The sequence below is a fragment of the Canis lupus genome, chromosome 17 (genome assembly GCF_003254725.2).
Source record: "Canis lupus dingo isolate Sandy chromosome 17, ASM325472v2, whole genome shotgun sequence".
Classification (NCBI taxonomy): domain Eukaryota; kingdom Metazoa; phylum Chordata; class Mammalia; order Carnivora; family Canidae; genus Canis; species Canis lupus.
Genome location: NC_064259.1, coordinates 60,787,818 through 60,811,082, shown reverse-complemented (window position 1 = coordinate 60,811,082; position 23,265 = coordinate 60,787,818). Strand labels below are relative to the sequence as shown.

General features: G+C 44.6%; 1 protein-coding gene across 1 annotated transcript in view; it reads left to right on the top strand.

The window, feature by feature from the left end:
* Nucleotides 1–14,155, top strand: part of THEM4 (thioesterase superfamily member 4) — a 49,931-nt gene extending 35,776 nt beyond the window's left edge. The window contains exons 6-7 of the mRNA XM_035700505.2: nt 5,978–6,077; nt 13,896–14,155. Coding sequence (XP_035556398.1) covers nt 5,978–6,054 — 77 coding nt within the window. The 3' untranslated portion in view covers nt 6,055–6,077; nt 13,896–14,155. The remainder of the gene's footprint in view (nt 1–5,977; nt 6,078–13,895) is intronic.
* Nucleotides 14,156–23,265: the final 9,110 nt, after the last annotated feature.

Genomic DNA, 23,265 nt, shown 5'->3' with positions numbered 1-23,265 from the left:
GTCCTATTGTGTCTTACCAATAACATAGTTTATCATCACTGGAAGGAGCCTGTATTTACTTCCTAGGTATCTTCATCCTTTCAGGCTGCTACAACAAAATACCATAGACTTGGGTAGCTTATATACAACAGAAATTACTGTTTACAGCTCTCGAGCCTAGAAAGTCCAGGATCAAGACATCAGCACAGTCACCTTCTGGTGAGGGCTAGCTTACTGGCTCATAGGTAACACCTTCTCACTGTCTCCTCACATGGTATACAAGGGACTAGAGATTTCTCTAGAGCCTCTTTTAATAGGGCACTAACGCCATTCATGAGGGTACCACTCCGTTACTTACATATTTCTTTACAGCTCATCTACTAATATCATCACATTGGGTGTTAGGATTTCAACATATAAAGTCGGGTGGAAAAAATTAAATAAATAAATAAAGTCGGGTGGGGTATAAACATTTGGACCATAACGTTAGTAATGCCATGACAGTACCACATACTGGGTGATTTGAAACAAGATCTGGGACACCTGGGTGGCTCAGTGGTTGAGTGCCTGCCTTTGGCTCAGGACATGATCCCAGAGTCCTGGGATCAAGTCCCTCATTGGGCTCCCAGTGGGGAGCCTGCTTCTCCCTCTACCTGTGTCTCTGCCTCTCTCTATGTTTATCATGAATAAGTAAATAAAATCTTAAAACAATAAACATTTCATTGCCTCACAGTTCTGGGAACCAGAAGTCCAAAATCAAGGTTTCTACAAGGCCAAGCTCCGTCTCAAGGCTTGAAAGAAGGAATTGCTCAAGCCTCTCCTAGCTGCTGGTAGCCTTAATCATTCCTTGGTTTGTAGATGCATCACTCCTGCCACCACATCATCTTGCCTCTGGCAAAATGTCCCCTTTTTGTAAGGACACCAGTCATTGGTAGAGCCCACACTAATGACATCACTTTAATTACCTCTAAAGACCTTATTTCTGGGGCATCTGGGTTGCTCAGTCAGTTAAGCATCTAAATCTTGGTCTCAGGTCTTGATCTCAAGGTTGTGAGTTCAAGCCCCACATTGGGCTCCACATGTGGAGCCTACTTAAAAAAAAATTTTTTTTTTCATAAGATCACATTATGAGGTAGTGGGGATTAGGATTTAGGCCTTTTGGGAGGACACGGTTCAACCCATAATAGAACCTTAAGCAATATGGAAGATGAAAAAATAAATTGGGAGACTAATATTCTAGGAAACATTCTGCTTCTAATAGATTGAATAAAATCTGCAGACAATAGTCTGGGCTTCAATTTCTTGCCTTTCCCCTTATTAAGAGTTTGGGTTGAACTGTATGAAATTGTCATTTTCAAAGGTCAAATATTGGCAATTTTCTATGGCTCAACCTAATAACTTATGGATAAGCTTGTGGTACCCTACGCAGTTATCCTTGCACAGTTAAAAGATCAGCTGGAAAAAAAAAAAAAAAAAAAAAAAAGATCAGCTGGACTCCTTCACTCCCAGAGCTGGCTGACCCTGGGATGGCCAAGCTCCAAGAAGACTCCTATCCCTAACCCACCTGCACTTCCCGAGCTGCTTTCAAGAAAGGCACCAGCAGAGGGTCAGGGTCACAGCAGTGAGGAGGCTAGCAGTTCCTCTCCCTTGAAATCCTTGGGGAGAGCTTGGGGAGGTGCTTGGCCCACAGCTCTACAGTTTGCATGTCTGGAAATAGCCTTTCTTCCTAGTCTTCCATCTAATGACACTGGAGACTGGGCTTCTGTGGCAGCTCTCACAGCTTGCTTGTCATGGATAGTAGGTGTGTGTAAAAATGTGAAGCTGAAGGAATGAGCCAGCACTACTGTCTAGTTTCACTTAATTAGTAGAAAGGAGTTGAGACAGGAAGGTACTTTCAATGTTAAATTTATCTGAACAGGCTTGCCAAACTGCTAAAGCATCCTGAGCCTTCATCCAGGCCAGAAAGAACTAACTGGAAGATGCCAAAGGACCAGTTTTTCTTCTTTCTAGTAAGTGTGTGCATACCTCCTTCCATATCCACATCTAAGGTCTTAGTTCTCACACTGGTCTGACGGTGCCCAGGCTGCACTGTGGTGAGTGGGTGTGTTGCCTGACATGGCACGAGGTCAGCTAAGGTCAGCTCAGTAGCTGTGAACATATGGGTTTCCCTGCTGTGCAGCAGGTTCTTCCTAAGCATACTCAAGCCTGAATTCTGGCCTTTGTCAGGTGGTATTTTGATAAGTATGTGAGATTGGCAGGAGGGAAGTGTCTTGAGGACTCCCAGCTCTACTCAGGCACTAGCTTGCTGTATAGCTGTTGCTATGCAGGCACCACTCCACACCCATTCCCCTTCTTTACCCTGGATACTAGGGAACAGTGTGAATGAGGATTAGGAATTGATGCAGGTCTGTGTTAACATATCTGAACTGTCAATGTAAACATAATCAGGCAGGGAGCTTTTTGCTCCAGAAATACATTGTTGAGAGAATTTTTTTGAAAATAGAAAATAAAATTAACTTTTCTCAAATGGGAAGGTGGAATGAAAAAAGTCAAGAAAAACCTTCTGTATTAGGGAGCTCATGCCCTTCACGTTCTGTGTTTTACTTCCCATTTCCTTCTCGAGAACTTCAACTTCCTTCTATCCCAGGGAGTTGTGAGGCCAAGTTATTATTCTGTCCAATAAGCAAGCATCATGGAACTCTAGACAGATATCTCTTTCAAGCCAACTATATAGTGTTCTCTATAGTAAACCCAAGAAAATCTCAAGTTTAAATCACTAAAGTAAGTCATGGATTTTATGTCTCAGGAAGATTTTAAATTTCTTCTGATAATATTCTTTATCTGGTACTGATCAGCTCAGAATTACAGAATTAGCTTCTTTCTCATCTTAGTTATGGACTTCAAGTTAAGTGAACTGCAGACAGAGGACACAAGAAGAAAAACTGGACCAATATCCTTTATGAATATAGGTGTAAAAATTTTCAACAAGACACTAAATCCAACAGCACATTTAAAAGATTAAAGTGGGATTTATCACAAATACAAGGGATACTTCAAAAGAAAATCAATGTAATACACCACGTTAATAGAACAAAGGAATAAAACCACATGATCAATTGATACAGAAAAGACATTTGACAAAATGTGGTACCCTATCACAAACACTCAAAACTAGGAATACTTCCGTAACATAATAAAGAGCATCAATGAAAAACTGACAGCTAGCATCCTCTGTGGGAAAAGGTTGAACACTTGCTGAGATCAAGGAATCCTTGCTAAGGATTCGTAAGTTCACTACTGCTAATCAACGTAGGCTCGAAGTCCTGGCAGAGCATTTGAGCAACAAAAAGAAAAGACCCCCAAATCGGAAAGAAGTAAAGTTATTTGCAGAACACAATTCTACATATAGACGATTCCAAGGAATCCACTGAAAAACTACTAGAGCTAATAAGTGAATTCGGCAAAGTTGTAGGAAACAAGACTTCCATAAAAAGAACTTTTGTCTATTGAAAGACATTATCAGGAAAGTGAAAAGATGACCTACAGAATGGGAGAAAGTATTTGCAAATCATTTATGTGTTAAGGGTTTAGTATCCAGAATGTATAAAGAATTCTTACAACTTTTTTTAAGAAAATGTATTTATTTATTCATGAGAGACACAAAGAGAGAGAGGCAGAGACATAGGCAGAGGGAGAAGCAGGCTCCCCACTGAGCAGGGAGCTTGATGTGGGATTCGAACCCAGGACCCCGGGATCATGACCTGAGCAGAAGGTAGACACTCAACCACTGAGCCACCTAGGTGCCCCAAGAATTCTTACAACTTAACAACAAATAACAACCCAATTTTTAAAAGATCTTATTTATTTGTCAGAGAGCACAAGCAAGGGGAGAGAGAGAAACAGGCTACAGAAGGCAGACGCTTACCTGACTGAGCCACCCAGGCACTCAGACAACCCAATTTAAAAATGAGCAAGGGTGGGGGATGCCTGGGTGGCTCAGTCGGGTAAGCATCTGACTCTTGATTTCAGCTCAGGTCATGATCTCAGGGTCATAGGACTGAGCCCTGCACTGTGCTTCACACTCTGTGAGGAGTCTACTTAAGGATTCTCTGCCTCTCGCTCTGCTCCTCCCCTTGCTCATGCTCTAAAATAAATAAATCTTTTTAAAAAATAAAAATGAGCAAAGGATTTGAATAGATCTATCTCCAAAGAAGAGATAGAGAATGCCAATAAGTACATAAAAAGATGTTCAACAGGGCAGCCCCGGTGGCGCAGCGGTTTAGCGCCGCCTGCAGCCCGGGGTGTGATCCTGGAGACCCGGGATCAAGTCCCACGTCAGGCTCCCTGCATGGAGCCTGCTTCTCTCTCTGCCTGTGTCTCTGCCTCTCTTTCGCTCTCTCTGAATAAATAAATAAATAAGTCTTTAAAAAAAAAAAAAAGATCAACATCATTGGTTATTAAGGAAGTGCTTATCAGAACCACAATGAAAAAAAGAAAAAGAACCGCAATGAAATGCCACTTCATGTTCACTAAGATAGAGATATGTATATAAATATACTTTTTATGGAAATGACAAGTGTCAGAATGTGGAGAAGGGGAATCTTCATACATTGCTGATCATAATTATAAAATGGTGAGGCTGCTATGGAAAATAGTTTGGTGGTTCCTCAGAAGGCTAAACAATTACCATATGACTGAGCAATTCTACTCCTAGGTATATATCCAAGAAAAATGAAAATAAGTATATCCACACAGAAGCCTGTACAACCCAAAGTACATTATTTGTACTTCATAGTAGCATTATTCATGATAGCCAAAAGTGGAAACAACCCAAATGTCCATCGATGGATGAGTGGATAAACAGATTGTGGTATGTTTGTGTGGTGGAATATTACTTAGCCATAAAAAGGAATGAAACATACTGAAACATGGATGAACCTCAAAAACATGTTAAATGAAAGAAGCTAATATGCAGAACAGGCAAATACATAGAGACAAAGTAAATTAGTGGTTGCCAGGGAACAGGGGATGAGAGAACAGGGTGTGATTACTAATGGTGTGGTTTTTTGGGGTGATGAAAAATTTTGAAACCAGAGAGAGGTGGTGGTTGTACAAATGCCCTGAGTCATACATTTAAAATAGTTAATAGTATGCTATGTGAATTTCATTTTGATTAAAACACACATGCACATATATGCACAAGGAGGTAACTGTTCACACCTACTAGGGTGGCCATATATGTTTGTGTGTATGTAAGTGAATATATATGTATATATATGCGTATGTGTGTGTGTGTGTATTTTAAGGAAAAAAAGTATTGACAAAGATATGGAGAAATTGTAACCCTCATATGATGTTCGTGGGGATGTAAAACGGTGAAACCACTATGGAAAACAGTTTGGTAGTTCCTCAAAAAGCTAAACAGAATTACCACATGAACCAGCAATTGCACTTGTAAGTGTATACCCACAGGAATTGAAGAGAGTCTCACCTTCAGTTCAGGTCATGATCCTGAGGTCTTGGGATCAAGCCCTATGTCGGGCTCCCTGCCCAGCAGGGAACCTGCTTCTCCCTCTCCTTCTGCCTCTTCCTGCCACTTGTGTTCTCTCTCTCTCTCTCTCTCTAATAAAATCTTTAAAAAGAGAGATAGACTCAGATACTTGTATGCCAATGTTCATTACCACATTACTCATAATGGCCAAAAGGTAGAAACACCCAAGTATCCATCAACAGATGGGTAGATGGATGAACAAATATGGTATATACATATAAAAGAATATTTTTTAGCCATAAAAGGAAGGAAATTCTGACATGGATGAAGCTTGAAAACATTCTGCTAAGTGAAATAAGCCAGACTCAAAAGTATGAATATTGTGTGTTTTCACTTGTATGAAATATCTAGAATAAACAAATTCATTCAGAAAGTAGACTACAGAGCAGGGGCAAGATGGCAGAAGAGTAAGGTCCCCAAGTCACCTGTCCCCACCAAATTACCTAGGTAACCTTCAAATCATCCTGAAAACCTACGAATTCGGCCTGAGACTTAAAGAGAGAACAGCTGGAACGCTACAGTGAGAAGAGTTCACGCTTCTATCCAGGTAGGAAGACGGGGAAAAAGAAATAAAGAAACAAAAGGCCTCCAAGGGGGAGGGGCCCCGCGAGGAGCCGGGCTGAGGCCGGGGCGAGTGTCCCCAGGACAGGAGAGCCCCGTCCCGGAGACGCAGGAGCTGCACCAACCTTCCCGGGCGGAAAGGGGCTCGTGGGGAGTTGGAGCAGGACCCCAGGAGGGCGGGGATGCCCTCGGGCTCCCGGGGACACTAACAGACACCTGCGCCCCGGGAGATGCGCCGAGCTCCCTAAGGGCTGCAGCGCGCGGCGGGACCCGGAGCAGCTGGAGGGGCTCGGGGGCGGCTCCGCGGAGGGGGCTGCGGGGTGGGAGCAGCTCGGGGGGCTCGGGGGCGGCTCCGCGGAGGGGGCTGCGGGGCGGGAGCGCGAATCCAACGGCGCAGGCCCCGGGAGCACAGGGCGCCGGGACACAGCCCAGGATCCCGCCTCACCCCGGGACAGGCAGAGGCCGGGAGGGCCCAGGACAGCAAGGACGCTCCTGCCCCGAGCTGAGCAGATCAGCGGCCCCGCCCCGAGCCTCCAGGCCCTGCCGACCGAGAGCTCCTAGCTACTGCGGAAGCGGACTCCGGGGCTGCAGAGCTGGCCCCGCCACTGGGGTTGTTCCTCCTGGGACCTCACGGGGTAAACAGCCCCCACTGAGCCCTGCACCAGGCAGGGGGCAGAGCAGCTCCCCCAAGTGCTAACACCTGAAAATTAGCAAAACAGGTCCCTCCCCCAGGAGACCAGCTAGACGGACAAGGTCCAGGGGAAGTCAAGGGACTTAAAGTATACAGAATCAGAAGATACTCGCCCGTGTTTTTTGGTTTTTGGTTTTTGGTTTGTTTTTTTGTTTTGTTTTGCTTTTTGATTTCTGTTTGCTTCCCCCACCCTTTTTTTCCTTTCTTTCTTTTTCTTTCTCTTTTTCTTCTCTTTTTTCTTCCTTTTTTCTTTTTCTCTTTTCTTTCCTTCTTTCTCTCCTCTCTTTTTCTCCTCTTCCCAATACAACTTGATTTTGGCCACTCTACACTGAGCAAAATGACTAGAAGGAAAACCTCACCTCAAAAGAAAGAATCAGAAACAGTCCTCTCGGGATCCCTGGGTGGCGCAGCGGTTTGGCGCCTGCCTTTGGCCCAGGGCACGATCCTGGAGACCCAGGATCAAATCCCACGTCGGGCTCCCGGTGCATGGAGCCTGCTTCTCCCTCTGCCTGTGTCTCTGCCTCTCTCTCTCACTGTGTGCCTATCATAAATAAATAATAAAAAAATTAAAAAAAAAAAAAAAGAAACAGTCCTCTCTCCCACAGAGTTACAAAATTTGGATTACAATTCAATGTCAGAAAGCCAATTCAGACGCACTATTATACAGCTACTGGTGGCTCTAGAAAAAAAGCATAAAGGACTCAAGAGACTTCATGACTGCAGAATTTAGATCCAATCAGGCAGAAATTAAAAATCAATTGAATGAGATGCAATCCAAACTAGAAGTCCTAACGACGAGGGTTAACGAGGTGGAAGAACGAGTGAGTGACATAGAAGACAAGTTGATGGCAAAGAGGGAAACTGAGAAAGAAAGAGACAAACAATTAAAAGACCATGAAGATAGATTAAGGGAAATAACAGCCTGAGAAAGAAAAACCTACGTTTAATTGGGGTTCCCGAGGGCGCCGAAAGGGACAGAGGTCCAGAATATGTATTGAACAAATCATAGCTGAAAACTTTCCTAATCTGGGAAGGGAAACAGGCATTCAGATCCAGGAAATAGAGAGATTACCCCCCCCCAAAAAAAAAAATCAATAAAAACCGTTCAACACCTCGACATTTAATAGTGAAGCTTGCAAATTCCAAAGATAAAGAGAAGATCCTTAAAGCAGCAAGAGACAAGAAATCCCTGACTTTTATGGGGAGGAGTATCAGGGTAACAGCAGACCTCTCCACAGAGACCTGGCAGGCCAGAAAGAGCTGGCAGGATATATTCAGGGTCCTAAATGAGAAGAACATGCAACCAAGAATACTTTATCCAGCAAGGCTCTCATTCAAAATTGAAGGAGAGATAAAGAGCTTCTAAGACAGGCAGGAACTGAAAGAATATGTGACCTCCAAACCAGCTCTGCAAGAAATTTTAAGGGGGACTCTTAAATTCCCCTTTAAGAAGAAGTTCAGTGGAACAATCCACAAAAACAAGGACTGAATAGATATCATGATGACACTAAACTCATTTCTTTCAATAGTAACTCTGAACATGAACAGGATTAATGACCCCATCAAAAGGCACAGGGTTTCAGACTGGATAAAAAAGCAGGACCCATCGATTTTCTGTCTACAAGAGACTCATTTTAGACAGAAGGACACCTACAACCTGAAAATAAAAGGTTGGAGAACCATTTACCATTCAAATGGTCCTCAAAAGAAAGCAGGGGTAGCCATCCTTATATCAGATAAACTAAAATTTACCCCGAAGACTGTAGTGAGAGATGAAGAGGGACACTATCTCATACTTAAAGGATCTATCCAACAAGAGGACTTAACAATCCTCAATATATATGCCCCGAATGTGGGAGCTGCCAAATATATAAATCAATTAATAACCAAAGTGAAGAAATACTTAGATAATAATACACTTATACTTGGTGACTTCAATCTAGCTCTTTCTATACTCGATAGGTCTTCTAAGCACATCTCCAAAGAAATGAGAGCTTTAAATGATACACTGGACCAGATGGATTTCACAGATATCTACAGAACTTTACATCCAAACTCAACTGAATATACATTCTTCTCAAGCGCACATGGAACTTTCTCCAGAATAGACCACATACTGGGTCACAAATCGGGTCTGAACCGATACCAAAAGATTGGGATTGTCCCCTGCATATTCTCAGACCATAATGCCTTGAAATTAGAACTAAATCACAACAAGAAGTTTGGAAGGACCTCAAACACGTGGAGGTTAAGGACCATCCTGCTAAAAGATGAAAGGGTCAACCAGGAAATTAAGGAAGAATTAAAAAGATTCATGGAAACTAATGAGAATGAAGATACAACCGTTCAAAATCTTTGGGATGCAGCAAAAGCAGTCCTGAGGGGGAAATACATCGCAATACAAGCATCCATCCAAAAACTGGAAAGAACTCAAATACGAAAGCTAACCTTACACATAAAGGAGCTAGAGAAAAAACAGCAAATAGGTCCTACACCCAGCAGAAGAAGAGAGTTAATAAAGATTCGAGCAGAACTCAACGAAATCGAGACCAGAAGAACTGTGGAACAGATCAACAGAACCAGGAGTTGGTTCTTTGAAAGAATTAATAAGATAGATAAACCATTAGCCAGCCTTATTAAAAAGAAGAGAGAGAAGACTCAAATTACTAAAATCATGAATGAGAAAGGAGGGATCACTACCAACACCAAGGAAATACAAACGATTTTAAAAACATATTATGAGCAGCTATACGCCAATAAATTAGGCAATCTAGAAGAAATGGACGCATTCCTGGAAAGCCACAAACCACCAAAACTGGAACAGGAAGAAATAGAAAACCTGAACAGACCAATAACCAGGGAGGAAATTGAAGCAGTCATCAACAACCTCCCAAGACACAAAAGTTCAGGGCCAGATGGCTTCCCTGGGGAATTCTATCAAACCTTTAAAGAGAAAACCATACCTATTCTACTAAAGCTGTTTGGAAAGATAGAAAGAGATGGGGTACTTCCAAATTCGTTCTATGAGGCCAGCATCACCTTAATTCCAAAACCGGACAAAGACCCCACCAAAAAGGAGAATTACAGACCAATATCCCTGATGAACATGGATGCAAAAATTCTCAACAAGATACTAGCTCATAGGCTCCAACAGTACATTAAGAAAATTATTCACCATGACAAAGTAGAATTTATCCCCGGGACACCAGGCTGGTTCAACACTCATAAAACAATCAATGTGATTCATCATATCAGCAAGAGGAAAACCAAGAGCCATATGATCCTCTCATTCGATGCAGAGAAAGCATTTGACAAAATACAGCATCCATTCCTGATCAAAACTCTTCAGAGTGTAGGGATAGAGGGAACATTCCTCAACATCTTAAAAGCCATCTACGAAAAACCCACAGCAAATATCATTCTCAATGGGGAAGCCTTTCCCCTAAGATCAGGAACAAGACAGGGATGTCCACTCTCACCACTGCTATTCAACATAGTACTGGAAGTCCTAGCCTCAGCAATCAGACAACAAAAAGACATTAAAGGCATTCAAATTGGCAAAAAAGAAGTCAAACTCTCCCTCTTCGCCGATGACATGATACTCTACATAGAAAACCCAAAAGGCTCCACCCCAAGATTGCTAGAACTCATACAGCAATTCGGTAGCGTGGCAGGATACAAAATCAATGCCCAGAAGTCAGTGGCATTTCTATACACTAACAATGAGACTGAAGAAAGAGAAATTAAGGAGTCAATCCCATTTACAATTGCACCCAAAAGCATAAGATACCTAGGAATAAACCTAACCAAAGAGGTAAAGGATCTATACCTTAAAAACTATAGAACACTTCTGAAAGAAATTGAGGAGGACACAAAGAGATGGAAAAATATTCCATGCTCATGGATTGGCAGAATTTATATTGTGGAAATGTCAATGTTACCCAGGGCAATATACACGTTTAATGCAATCCCTATCAAAATACCATGGACTTTCTTCAGAGAGTTAGAACAAATTATTTTAAGATTTGTGTGGAATCAGAAAAGACCCCAAATAGCCAGGGGAATTTTAAAAAAGAAAACCATAGCTGGGGGCATCACAATGCCAGATTTCAGGTTGTACTACAAAGCTGTGGTCATCAAGACAGTGTGGTACTGGCACAAAAACAGACACATAGATCAATGGAACAGAATAGAGAACCCAGAAGTGGACCCTGAACTTTATGGTCAACTAATATTCGATAAAGGAGGAAAGACTATCCACTGGAAGAAAGTCTCTTCAATAAATGGTGCTGGGAAAATTGGACATCCACATGCAGAAGAATGAAACTAGACCATTCTCTTTCACCAGACACAAAGATAAACTCAAAATGGATGAAAGATCTAAATGTGAGACAAGATTCCATCAAAATCCTAGAGGAGAACACAGGCAACACCCTTTTTGAACTCAGTCACAGTAACTTCTTGCAAGATACATCCACGAAGGCAAAAGAAACAAAAGCAAAAATGAACTATTGGGACTTCATCAAGATAAGAAGCTTTTGCACAGCAAAGGATACAGTCAACAAAACTAAAAGACAACCTACAGAATGGGAGAAGATATTTGCAAATGACGTATCAGATAAAGGGCTAGTGTCCAAGATCTATAAAGAACTTATTAAACTCAACAGCAAAGAAACAGACAATCCAATCATGAAATGGGCAAAAGACATGAACAGAAATCTCACAGAGGAAGACATAGACATGGCCAACAAGCACATGAGAAAATGCTCCGCATCACTGGCCATCAGGGAAATACAAATCAAAACCACAATGAGATACCACCTCACACCAGTGAGAATGGGGAAAATTAACAAGGCAGGAAACCACAAATGTTGGAGAGGATGCGGAGAAAGGGGAACCCTCCTGCACTCTTGGTGGGAATGTGAACTGGTGCAGCCACTCTGGAAAACTGTGTGGAGGTTCCTCAAAGAGTTAAAAATAGACCTGCCCAAGAACCCAGCAATTGCACTGCTGGGGATTTACCCCAAAGATACAGATGCAATGAAACGCCGGGATGCCTGCACCCAGATGTTTATAGCAGCAATGGCCACGATAGCAAACTGTGGAAGGAGCCTTGGTGTCTCTCGAAAGATGAATGGATAAAGAAGATGTGGTCTATACATACAATGGAATATTCCTCAGCCATTAGAAACGACAAATACCCACCATTTGCTTCGACGTGGTTGGAACTAGAGGGTATTATGCTGAGTGAAGTAAGTCAATTGGAGAAGGACAAACATTATATGGTCTCATTCATTTGGGGAATATAAAAAATAGTGAAAGGGAATAAAGAGGAAAGGAGAAAATATGAGTGGGAAATATCAGAAAGGGAGACAGAACATGAGAGACTCCTAACTCTGGGAAACGAACAAGGGGTGGTAGAAAGGGAGGTGGGCGGGGGGTGGGGGTGAATGGGTGACGGGCACTGAGGGGGGCACTTGACGGGATGAGCACTGGGTATTATTCTGTATGTTGGTAAATTGAAATAAAAAATAAATTTATTATTAAAAAAAAAAAGAAATTAGACTACAGGTTACCCGAGGCTTGGGAGGAGCCAAGAATGGGGACTTATTGCATAATCATGTAGTTTCTGTTCCAGGTGTTGAAAAATTTGGGAAATAGATAATGACAATGATTGCACAGCATTGTGAATGTGATGCATACTACTGAATATGCTTGAAAGTGGTTAAAATGACTAATTCTGTATTATGTATTTTCCCGTTTTTTTTTTAATTTATTTTATGATAGTCACAGAGAGAGAGAGCGAGAGAGAGAGAGAGAGAGGCAGAGACACAGGCAGAGGGAGAAGCAGGCTCCATGCACCGGGAGCCCGATGTGGGACTCGATCCCGGATCTCCAGGATCGCGCCCCGGGCCAAAGGCAGGCGCCAAACCGCTGCGCCCAGGGATCCCTCCCGTTTTTTTACATAAGTGTTTTTATCTTTTTTAAGTCTTTATTTAAAGTTGTTAATGTACAGTGATATATTCATTTCAGGTGTAGAATTTAGTGATTCAACATTTACGTACAACACTCAGTGCTCATTGCAACAAGTGCTGTCCTTTTTGGGGGGGGAGTGGGGAGAAGGGGCAGAGGGAGAGGAGAGAGAATCTTAAGCAGGCTCCATGTCTATTGCAGAGCCCAATGTGGGGCTTGATCTCACAACCCTGTGATCATGACCTGAGCTAAAGTCAAGAGTTAGATGCTTAACCGACTGAGTCACCCAGAGGCCCCTACAAGTGCTTTCCTTAATCCATCACCCATTTAACCATCCTCCCACCCAAGATACATTTATGATGAGCACTGAATAATGTATGAATTGTTGAATCAGGGACAATTGTTGAATCAGGGACACCTGAGTGGCTCAGTGGTTGAGCATCTGCCTTTGGCCCAGGGCCTGATCCCAGGATCTGGGATCAAGTCCCATGTCAGGCTCCTTGCAGGGAACCTGCTTCTCCCTCAGCCTGTGTCTCTGCCTCTCTCTCTCTCTGTGTCCCTCATGAATGAATAAATAAAATCTTTTAAAAAACTTTTTAAAGAATTGTTGAATAACTATATTGTACATCTGAAACTAGTATTCTACTGTGTGTTAACTATACTACGGCTTAATTCCACTCTCTGTGACTGTGGGTGGGACTTAATGACACTTCTAACAAATAGCTTACTTCTTGAATTCTCCCTCTCCCCCTCTCTATCGCTCTCTCACCCTCCCCCTCCTCCTCTCTCTCTCCCCCATTCCCTTTACCCTCTCCCCATATCTCTCCTCTCTCCCTCCACCCACCCCTGTCCACCTCACCGCTGTATCCAGTTGACTGAAACCTTCTGAGAAATGAGGCCACAACTCATTTAACTGAGTTAAATTCCAAATTCCTCACCTTCTGAAATGATATGAGAGAAATGTTATTTTTAGCTAAAATTTTAGGTAATTTGTAATGAATCAATAGATACTTGATAGAAAATTAGGTGATTAAATGCTAGTGGCACAGATGATCCCAAACTAGATAATGATAGGGGAAGATTTTTAGGAGATTTTTTTTAGTGATTTTTTAAAAGATTTTATTTATTATTTATTCATAGTCATAGAGAGACAGAGAGAGGCAGAGACACAGGCAGAGGGAGAAGCAGGCTCCCTGCTGGGAGCCCGATGTAGAACTTGATCCCAGGACCCCAGGATCACGGCCTGAGCCAAAGGCAGACGCTCAACCACTGAACCACCCAACCGTCCCTGACTGTGTCTTTGAGCAAGTGAAGTGGCCTCGGAGCACCCCCATTTTCTCCTCTGTAAAATGGAGGTAATCTTTTGATTGTGATGGGACTTAAGTGAATAAATGAATGTAAAACACGTTTGCTGTCACTGTCCCTCTCCTGTTTGCCCACACTGGTTGGGAGCCACATCAGCACACTCCTGAGCCCACAGGACACAACAATGTGTTATTTGGAGCTTAAACATTAAATGAAAAAAAAATTAAATGAGCATAGCTATAGTCAAGGAGCTATATGTATAGTCTCATGTAGCTTATATGAGATAAACTCAACGTAATTAACAGAAAAGTGCCTGGTGAGTTAATACAGCAAAACATCTTTCAAAGGAAATTAGCCACTTCTGGCTAACATATCCCCCCATATCTGTCTCTACTAGTGGAATCTTGTTGGACAGACAGAGTCTTTTCACCTCCTCACACACTCTTCCCCTTCAACCCCTGAAGGGGCTTGACATGTGAAGCCTAGAGAGTCAGTGAGAGGGTAAGGAGGTAATTTGCATAAGGATCGTGGGATCTTTCTAAGATTCCAAGTGTTTTCATCATGTCTGGAAGGAGGGCGCCTGGGTGGCTCAGTGGTTGTGCACCTGCCTCCGGCTCAGGTCATGATCCCGGGTCCTGGGATCGAGTCCCACACCGGGCTCCCTGCAGGGAGCCTGCTTCTCCCCCTGCCTGTGTCTCTGCCTCTCTCTGTGTGTCTCTCATGAATAAATAAATAAAATCTTTTTAAAAAAATAATGTCTGGAAGAACCCAGGTGGTGGGGTGAGGTGCAGTGGGAGGCAGGAGGGCAGAAAGAGGCAGAAGTAATGGGCAAGAGTAGGAAGGGGAAGGGGGAAAAAAAAGGAAGTGGAAGGGGTTGGTGAAGTCAGGGCCCCGCTGTTAGAACAAAATACAAAATAGAGCAGATTATATTCAACAATTGCTGTTTCAGGCAGTAAGCAATGTAGAATGTAGAACTATGATCCTCGGTAGAAAGGAAAAAAACAAGGTAAACCCTCCAAAAAAAAAAAAAAAAGAGTTGGCTCCCACCCTTTGGTGCCAGAATCCGCAGACCCATAAGTGGCCACATACGTGACCACAGCTGAAGAACTGTCTATCCACAGCGTGGCCGTCACAGTGGGAGCCCAGGTCCGCCGGGCAGGAGCCCAAGGAGGTGAGCTTCGCTCTGGAAGAACTTGCTCTTCTCACCCTAGCCCCAGAAGGCGGTGGCGGCTCTCACCATGGGAGCAGGGGGTGCCTGGGTGGCCACAGTGACTGTGGAAGGAAGACAGGGTCGGGGCAGCGGGGGGACGACACATCAGTCACTACAGGGAACTGAACGGCAGGTGGAGAAATAGCAGGGCAACAGCCAGAGACAGGGTCCCTGAGCATCCCTGCCCGATGTTTGCCATGTTAGGAAGTGGGGCTGCCCCTCGGTCCTGGGGGGCTCCTGGCTGCCGGGACTCCAGCAGCGCGGGCCGAGCGGTGCTGGGCTGTGGTGAGGCGTGACTCACTGGCCTGCACGGACTGAGGCCACTTTTGCAGCTCATATGTTGAACTCAGAGCACGTTCTATTGGAACCGGCATTCAACTCTCCGAATAGTGTGTGTACAGTTGGACGTGCGAGGGCCCACCTAGCTCCCCTGGGAAAATGTGGCCAGTGCACCCACCCTCCAGGAGACCTTTCCTGCCTCAGCCTTGTGCTTCCCAGCAGGGCAATCTGACCAAGTGCAGACAAGGAGAAAGGAGGAAGGGGCCCCAAACCCGAGGGCTTTCTACTTGCAGATCAATCTACACTGACCCCAAGAATCTTCTTTCTCAGCCCCTGTACAATAGATTTTATTTATTTATTTTATTTAAATTCAATTTGCCAACATAGAGTATAACACCCAGTGCTCATCCCATCAAGTGCCCTCCCCAGTGCCCGTCACATAGTCACTCTGTCCCCTACCCTGTACAATAGGTTTCAATACAAAGCTTTCACCCTCATCAGCTGCCGGAATCTTGAATCACCCCTGGGAGGAGCAGGGTTAAAGATGGTGTGTGGAGGCTGTTTACAGAGGCTATATCCTCTCATGAGTGAAACAAAGATACATTGGCCCATAAGGCCTCTCTGGGGTGGTTCAAGCCTATGGCAGTACAAGCATCAAAAAAAAGTGATAGCTATAACTTAAAATTACAATTTTCCAGTCATTGTATAAACACATTATTGCCTTGCCTCCTTTACCTCTTAGATAATATCAGTGGCTTTATCTTAGCTGTGAGCAACCTGTGTGAGATTAAGTAAACTTCCCAAAATCACACAGCCACTCCATGAAGTAGGTAGTCTTGATTGTTCCCATTTTACAGATGAGGAAGCTAAGGCAAACCTGGGATTTGCATCAGGGTCATCCTGACTCCAGATCTCAAGACTCCACCACCAGCATTTTCTAGCCTCCTGCAAACCCAGGCACGGAAGTATATTAAGTGTGGTGGACAGAGATCCAGAAGAAGGCAGAGGTGGAACAACCTTTACTTTATCACTGATTTAAGGCCAGAGTTTTCAAACTTGAATTTTGAAAAGCTTATATTTTATAAAGAATGCTACTCCAATCAAGAAATTGGTAAAGTTTTAATAATAGAGGAGATTTTGAGGGGCACCAGGCTAATTCAGTGATTGAGCATCTGCCTTCACCTCAGGGTGTGATCCTGGTCTGGGGATCGAGTCCCTCATCCAACTTCCTGCATGGAGCCTGCTTCTCCCTCTGCCTGTGTCTCTGCCTCTCTGTGTCTCTAATGAATAAATAAAGTCTTTTTAAAAATAAATTTAAAAAGCAGATTTTGATAGTGTATCATTAGTGCCCATTTGAAGGTCAGGGGGAGAAACCTCTGGAATAATAATAATACTAAGTAAAGCAAGTGTAAAGGGCGGGTGGGGGTTGAATGTTACACAGTTGTAGCCCACTGTCTCTAATTAGCTGCCTCAGGAATACAGATGATACATGCTCCATGAAGGGGACAACACTGGGGCTGTTTATTCCCTCTGAAAGAACCTATTTTCTCAGGAAAAAATCAATCCACCACCACAGGTAAGGATAAATGTGACAGAGAAAAGGAACTGGAAAAAAGAACTTGAGAATAACTTCCACCTCACCCATATCTAAAATACAGGGGGGAAAAGAAAGGCCTCAGTAAAGTCGCCCAAGTCCTCTGTCCATTTGTGTCACCCCTCACCAACATCCCCAGGAAGAAAGGGCTCCAGGTATCATGAGAGCAGTGTTAGCCATTTGATATGTTTTTGAAATGGAATGTGGCCTTACTTTGTGCCCCAAGCCAGGAAAGCAGATTTGCCAGTGGCACCATGTGGGCTGTCCCTTTGATTTGAAGATACCACCTCTCAAGTGACAGTCTAGGTGTGAAGAAGAGTGGACTTCAAGTACAGGCCTCGCTGGGAGCTGGAGGCCACTCCGAGCGTGTGTGCCACACACACCCATTCAGGATTTGTCACTCTGAGCTTAGGGGCTCTCTGCCTCTTGGCGGTTCACAAATAGGACCTCCAGCTGAGCTGTGGTAGGGGCTCTCACATCCAGGTTCCCATCGGTCCCGGCACTTTCCTGCCTTGGGCTCCATCAGGGCAGTGATCACACCACACACACACTGCCTGCTTGTCAGCTGCCCAGCCCCCCTGGGCACACAGCCCTGCTCACCTTTCAGCCTGCATTCTTCTCCAGGCAGCACCCACCAGCCCACCCCCTCAGGGCCCCACTGGACACAGCACTTAGCCACTGTTTCCTTTAGCTCCATCCCATGCCTGGGTTTGCTGAAGGCAGCCTCCCCCCACCCCCACCCCTTCCAGCCTTGGCCTGTCTGAGGCTGAGTCCCCACCTTTCCCCAAAGCTGCTCATTCCCGGGTCCCACATGCAGCACTAATCAAAACACTTACCAACTGGATGGAGCAAATACCCCAAGGCAACTGATTTATCAGTTTCAATGCTTGACAGCTACTTTCCTTTCCAAAGGGCCCACTGTGAGTGGCCAGGGTGTAAAATGAGCTCCAGGAGAGCCCTCCCTGAGCACTGCTCTGAGAGTAGTAGGAGAGACAGGATTTGAGCCAAAGAGCAACAGACTCCTGGAAGAGCAGTAGTGAGAGAAGGAGTAAGCTTACAAGCAGTAGCATGATCCGCAGCCTGCCAGACAAGATCCAGTCGGAGGCATTTGGCTTGGCTCAGGCAGTGTACTTATAAATTAGCTGCCACATTTAAAAGCTGGAAGGTTTCACAAACATAAAAGTCTGGATGTGTACTGGCTTTTCTGGAGAAAAAGCCTGGTAACTGGGCCTCTGCCCCTTCGTGGCCAGCTTCTGAGTGGAGCAAGACCAGGGCGGCTCCCTCTGAACATCCTCGGTTCCCATCACTCAGCCTGGTCCCCAACTCCTGGCTCAGAAGGTCAAGAAACCAAGCCTCTTTGAGGTCAGGGCCAGCCTGAGCCCTGGCCAGTCTGAAGATCAGTCACAGACCGAGAGGGGCGTGGGCAGTCTGGAAGCCCTCTAGAAATTGCAGGGGTGAGTATAAGAGCCAAGTCTTCAGGAGGAAATTGAGTTCACAGAGCAAAGACATTTAGGGAGGCCACTAGGGGAGTCCCTTCCTCAACCAGAAGGGCCAGATGGGCCCATCCTGACAGAAGCACCCTAAAGTGCCCGGAACCCACCATCACAGCAGAGAGCCGGCCAACCCACGTGGGGAGCTCCACCACGTGTCCAGAATGGTCTGAGAGTGCTTCCAGGGCCCCCAAGCTGAGAAGGACTTTGTAAGATTTCTGGAAATGCTAGTCTTTTCCTGTTTCCTCTTAATGATTTCCAATAAATGTCTCTAAGCGCAAAGAGTCCTCCCCAGGATAGGCTGGGGAGGCCAAGGGCCACTACATCATCTTGTGGTGAAAGGGAATTTCCCAAGAGGCAGAGATGGGTGTGAATTTGTATTTGGGAACCTGCTAGAAGGAAGAAAGCGTCCTAGGACTGGGAATTGATCCACAGAAACTCCCAGGCCTTGAATATCTCTATTGCTTCATACCATGCCAGAGAAGGTTCTAGATCAGTGGTGTGCTGGAGCCAGTTCCTACCAGCTTACAGGAGCCAATTGTGTGCATCTCTTCCCAGCTTCACAGTCAGGGTCAGTGGCTTCATACTGGTAGCTTGAAATCAGCCACCATGGGACTATTTCCATTACAGAAGTTGACAAACTCTAAGCTCTCCTAACCCCCAAGAAGCAGTTGCTAAATATTTACTCGCATACTACTGCTGGTTCTCCCATGGACCACCTACCTGTCGGCTCTGGCCCAGAATGTGCTCCCAGGACAGATCATATCACAGTGACAGAAAACCCCAGACTCTACACTCCCCCATGGGTCCAAACAGGAAATGAACCAAGCAGGCAAACAGGCTAAATCAGAATACAACAGGAGTTCTGAATTAATGAACTTTCACTGACTTTCCTCTTTTTTCTCTCTCTTTTTTTTTTTTTTAGTTTTTTTTCTTAATTAAAAAAATTTTTTTAAGGATTTGTTTATTTATTCATGAGAGGCACACCGAGAGAGGCAGAGATAACAGGCAGAGGGAGAACCTGACTTCCTGCGGGAAGCCTGATACAAGACTTGGTCCCAGGACCCCAGGATCATGACCTTTGTCAAAGGCAGACACTCAACCACTGAGCCACTCAGGAGCCCCTTTTGAGTTTTATTTTTATTTAAGTAATCTCTACACCCAATGTGGGGTTTGAACTCATGACCCTGAGATCAAGAGTAACATGCTCTTCCAACTGGGCCAGCCAGGCTCTTTTTTCTAATTACTTTTCCAGAGGGTCCAGGTCTGAGGAGAAGCTTTCTTTTCTCTGAGCTGAGTTTTCTTGGTTTGTCCTGAGTTCACATGGAAGGGTTGGGGCCAAAGTTCGTGTTGTAACAAAACCCACTCAAAGCCCAACACCTTTCCACCTCCCTGCAAGCTGACCTCCCAGCCCACATCTAGAAGGGGTTCAGTATTGCATAGAGAGCCCACAAGATGTGTGGGATGGCCTTGAATAATCTCCTGCATTCCACTCCAACCACTGACTGCAGGGCCACACCTATGGTTTTGTCATCAGCATAGACGTTCTCTGAGATCTTTCTTTCTAATCAGCTTCATTCTGTCATACCCTTGACCCCATTGTATTGTCTAAAATATCACAGATATCCATCACCAGGTCTTTAGTTCTTTTTTTTTTTTCCTCTCTCTCTTCTGGATCTCTTCCCTCCCAGCTGGGAAATGAAGATTGATCAGCTGGGTAACCCTTTCAGTTCCCTCCACTGCCCTGGACCACAGCATCCTGCTGAAACTTGGTAATCATCAACTCAAGGAAACTTAAAATTATACAAGAAAGGAAATGTGACTATAGTACTTGGCCAGGCTGAGAACAACTCATAATGATATAAATTTTTAAAAGCAGATTTAACAAAACATTGTGAAACAACAAAAGTGGGAAAATGTCCATAGGAAAATTTTCCTGTGTTTCTCCTTTACAATTACACAGTACTTCTGACACCAGATGTGTGGGCTTCCCAACACCAAGCAATTCTCTGCGACACCAGGTAGATGTCCTACAATTCAATTATTTTTTTAAAATATTTTATTTATTTATTTGGGAGAGGGAGAGAGAGCAGGGGAAAGGGTAGATGGGGAAGGAGAGGAAGAGGGAAAGAATCCCAAGCAGACTCCATGCTGAGCACGGAGCCCAATGCAGGGCTCAATCTCATGACTCTGAGATCATGACCTGAGCCAAAAACAAGAGTCAGACGTTCAACCAAGTGAGCCACTCAGGTACCCCTACAATTCAATTCTGACACTAACTGGACCCCACAGTTAATGGCTAAGTCTCACAACCCTGCCCCCCATTTCAGATGTCAATGGCAAGTGCTGGGTCTCTGGGCTACTTACAATGTCTGTCTGACCTGGCTACAGATCAGAGGTTCCCATACCCTTTTTCTTAGGTTCGATCATTGGCTGGAACTGTTCACAGAACTCCAGGAAACTCTTATATTTACTAGTTTATTATACACTGAAGCATGTGATAAAGGATACAGATGACAGGCAGATGAAGAGATACATGTGATCTGGGAAGGTCTTGAGCAAAGGAACTGCTATTCCCATGGAGTTGGAATGTTCTAACCTAGAAGCTCTCCAAACCCTGTATTTTTTGGTATTTTTATAGAGGCTTCATTACATAGACATGATGGATCATTAACTCAATCTCCAGTCCCTGTCCTTATCTTGAAGAATGGAAGGTGGGACTAGTTGAGGAAGGTCATCAAGAAGACATGACTACTGGTTGATCCATGAGTTGGCCCCCAGTGATCAGAGGTCCTCACCCTCACCCCTGTCCTTGGAATGTGGGTCCTACTTGCCTTTCCTACTCCCAGAGACTGCTCCAAGGACACAGCCTTAAGTAATGATGAAGTGTTGAGAACCCCCACATAGTATACGTGACTGAATCCAGTTAAGGTCCCTCTCTCCCTAAATCTAAAATGTGGCAGGCGAGTGCAGGGATCCACTTGTCTTGCTTCCACCCAAGACTAGCCTGTCTTGTAAACTCCCCTTGTTCCTTAAAACTGCCACCTACCAACCTGGAATGGCCTGCCTCTTTCTTCTGATCTCTCTTTGCTCTGCTCTCATGGGCTACTTTCACAGGAAGCTTACACAGGGAACCTCCCAAGGGGTTTCAGATCAACAAAGACTAAGTTCCAAGCTTCTAATCCTGGTTTGGTCTTTCTGATGACCAGTCCCTGTCCTGAAGCTATTCGGGAGATTCATTATTCAGAATTGCCTCATTAGAACAAAAGATACTTGTATCACCCAGAAAACTCCAAGGGATTTAGGTGCTGCATTGAGAAACCAGAGGCCGAGTAGAGTATATATATTTTCTATTATTACACAGAGAGTATTATTTTCTAATCAGGCAATAAGAGATGCTGATCACACTGGGGAGTACAGTCTACAAGGGTGATAACCCAGCTCCCACATGGCTCTTGGGCAACAAAACAAGGACTTCCTTTCTCATGTTCAGCTACTGATTTTTCTTGGAATCAGGACAGTAACGACCAGCTTGGAGCTCCTGATGATGTGGAGCCCCTCTTTCTCCCTGCTCCCATTTCCTCAGATTCCTCTACAGGAATTCCTCTTTTATCTCCTACTCAAGTTCCATCTTTTCAAACAAGTATCACATATAGAGACTGCCAGGGGCTGCATGGCTGCCAGGTACCGGCCGAGGCCTCGGGAAAGCCAGAGGACATGATGCATGGCTCCAGCCGGCTGCTGCTGCCGCACAGGAATGAAAGCACACTGTTGCCAGATCTTTCTACTTATCTGGAGACCCTTGACCTGCTTTGTGCAAAACTCCCTTTTTTAAAAAATGCTAGTAACTAATTCAAATATTTTTGGCTAGACCCAGAGACTAAACCAATAAAAAACCTGGTCTCCTTGTCCTTGAAGAAATTTCATTCTAATCTTCACAGGACATGAGGGAAATACTTATATTCTAGTCTTCTGGGGCAGCCAAATACAGAAAGTGGTACAAAACCTATAAACTTCCCTATCAAATCAGTTTGATTTTTCAGAAACTGCCAAAAATCACTACCACCACCACCATCATCATCATTATCATTATAATTCCATCTTTAGAACGTGCTTTTCTCCAGTAAATTAAAAGCTAGGAGTTTTAACTGAAAACTGGCCATTTTAATTCAATAGAAGAAATATCACCATGAAAAAAAGCTCACAACCTTGCAGACACTGGCTGAACACTCCTCCCTACTTTCCAGTGAAAGCTGTCCCTCTTCGGGCTTGCCAGTGACAAGGCCTCCACTGCCCAGCTCCCCACCTCACCCCCAGCTCTCATCCCCTCCCTTGGGGTTCCCAAAGCATGAGAGCACCTGTGCTAAGCTGCCTGCTCCCAAATGATGTCCTGTCTCTGCCTTTAAGACCTTCCCACCGGTTTCCCCTCCAGGGACCAGCAGATAGAGGCTTCTCTGTGCCACCCCTTGCCTGGGATAGGGGAAGGGGTGGCTAAGGGCCATGAGTCGGCTTCCTGAGTGCCACGATGATACCAGAGCTGATGTGGTCTTGTTGCGGAGCACACACCACAAGGGCTCCTCTGACACACACAGATTCTCCACCAACCCTCTCCAATCAAGAGACAGACCTTCT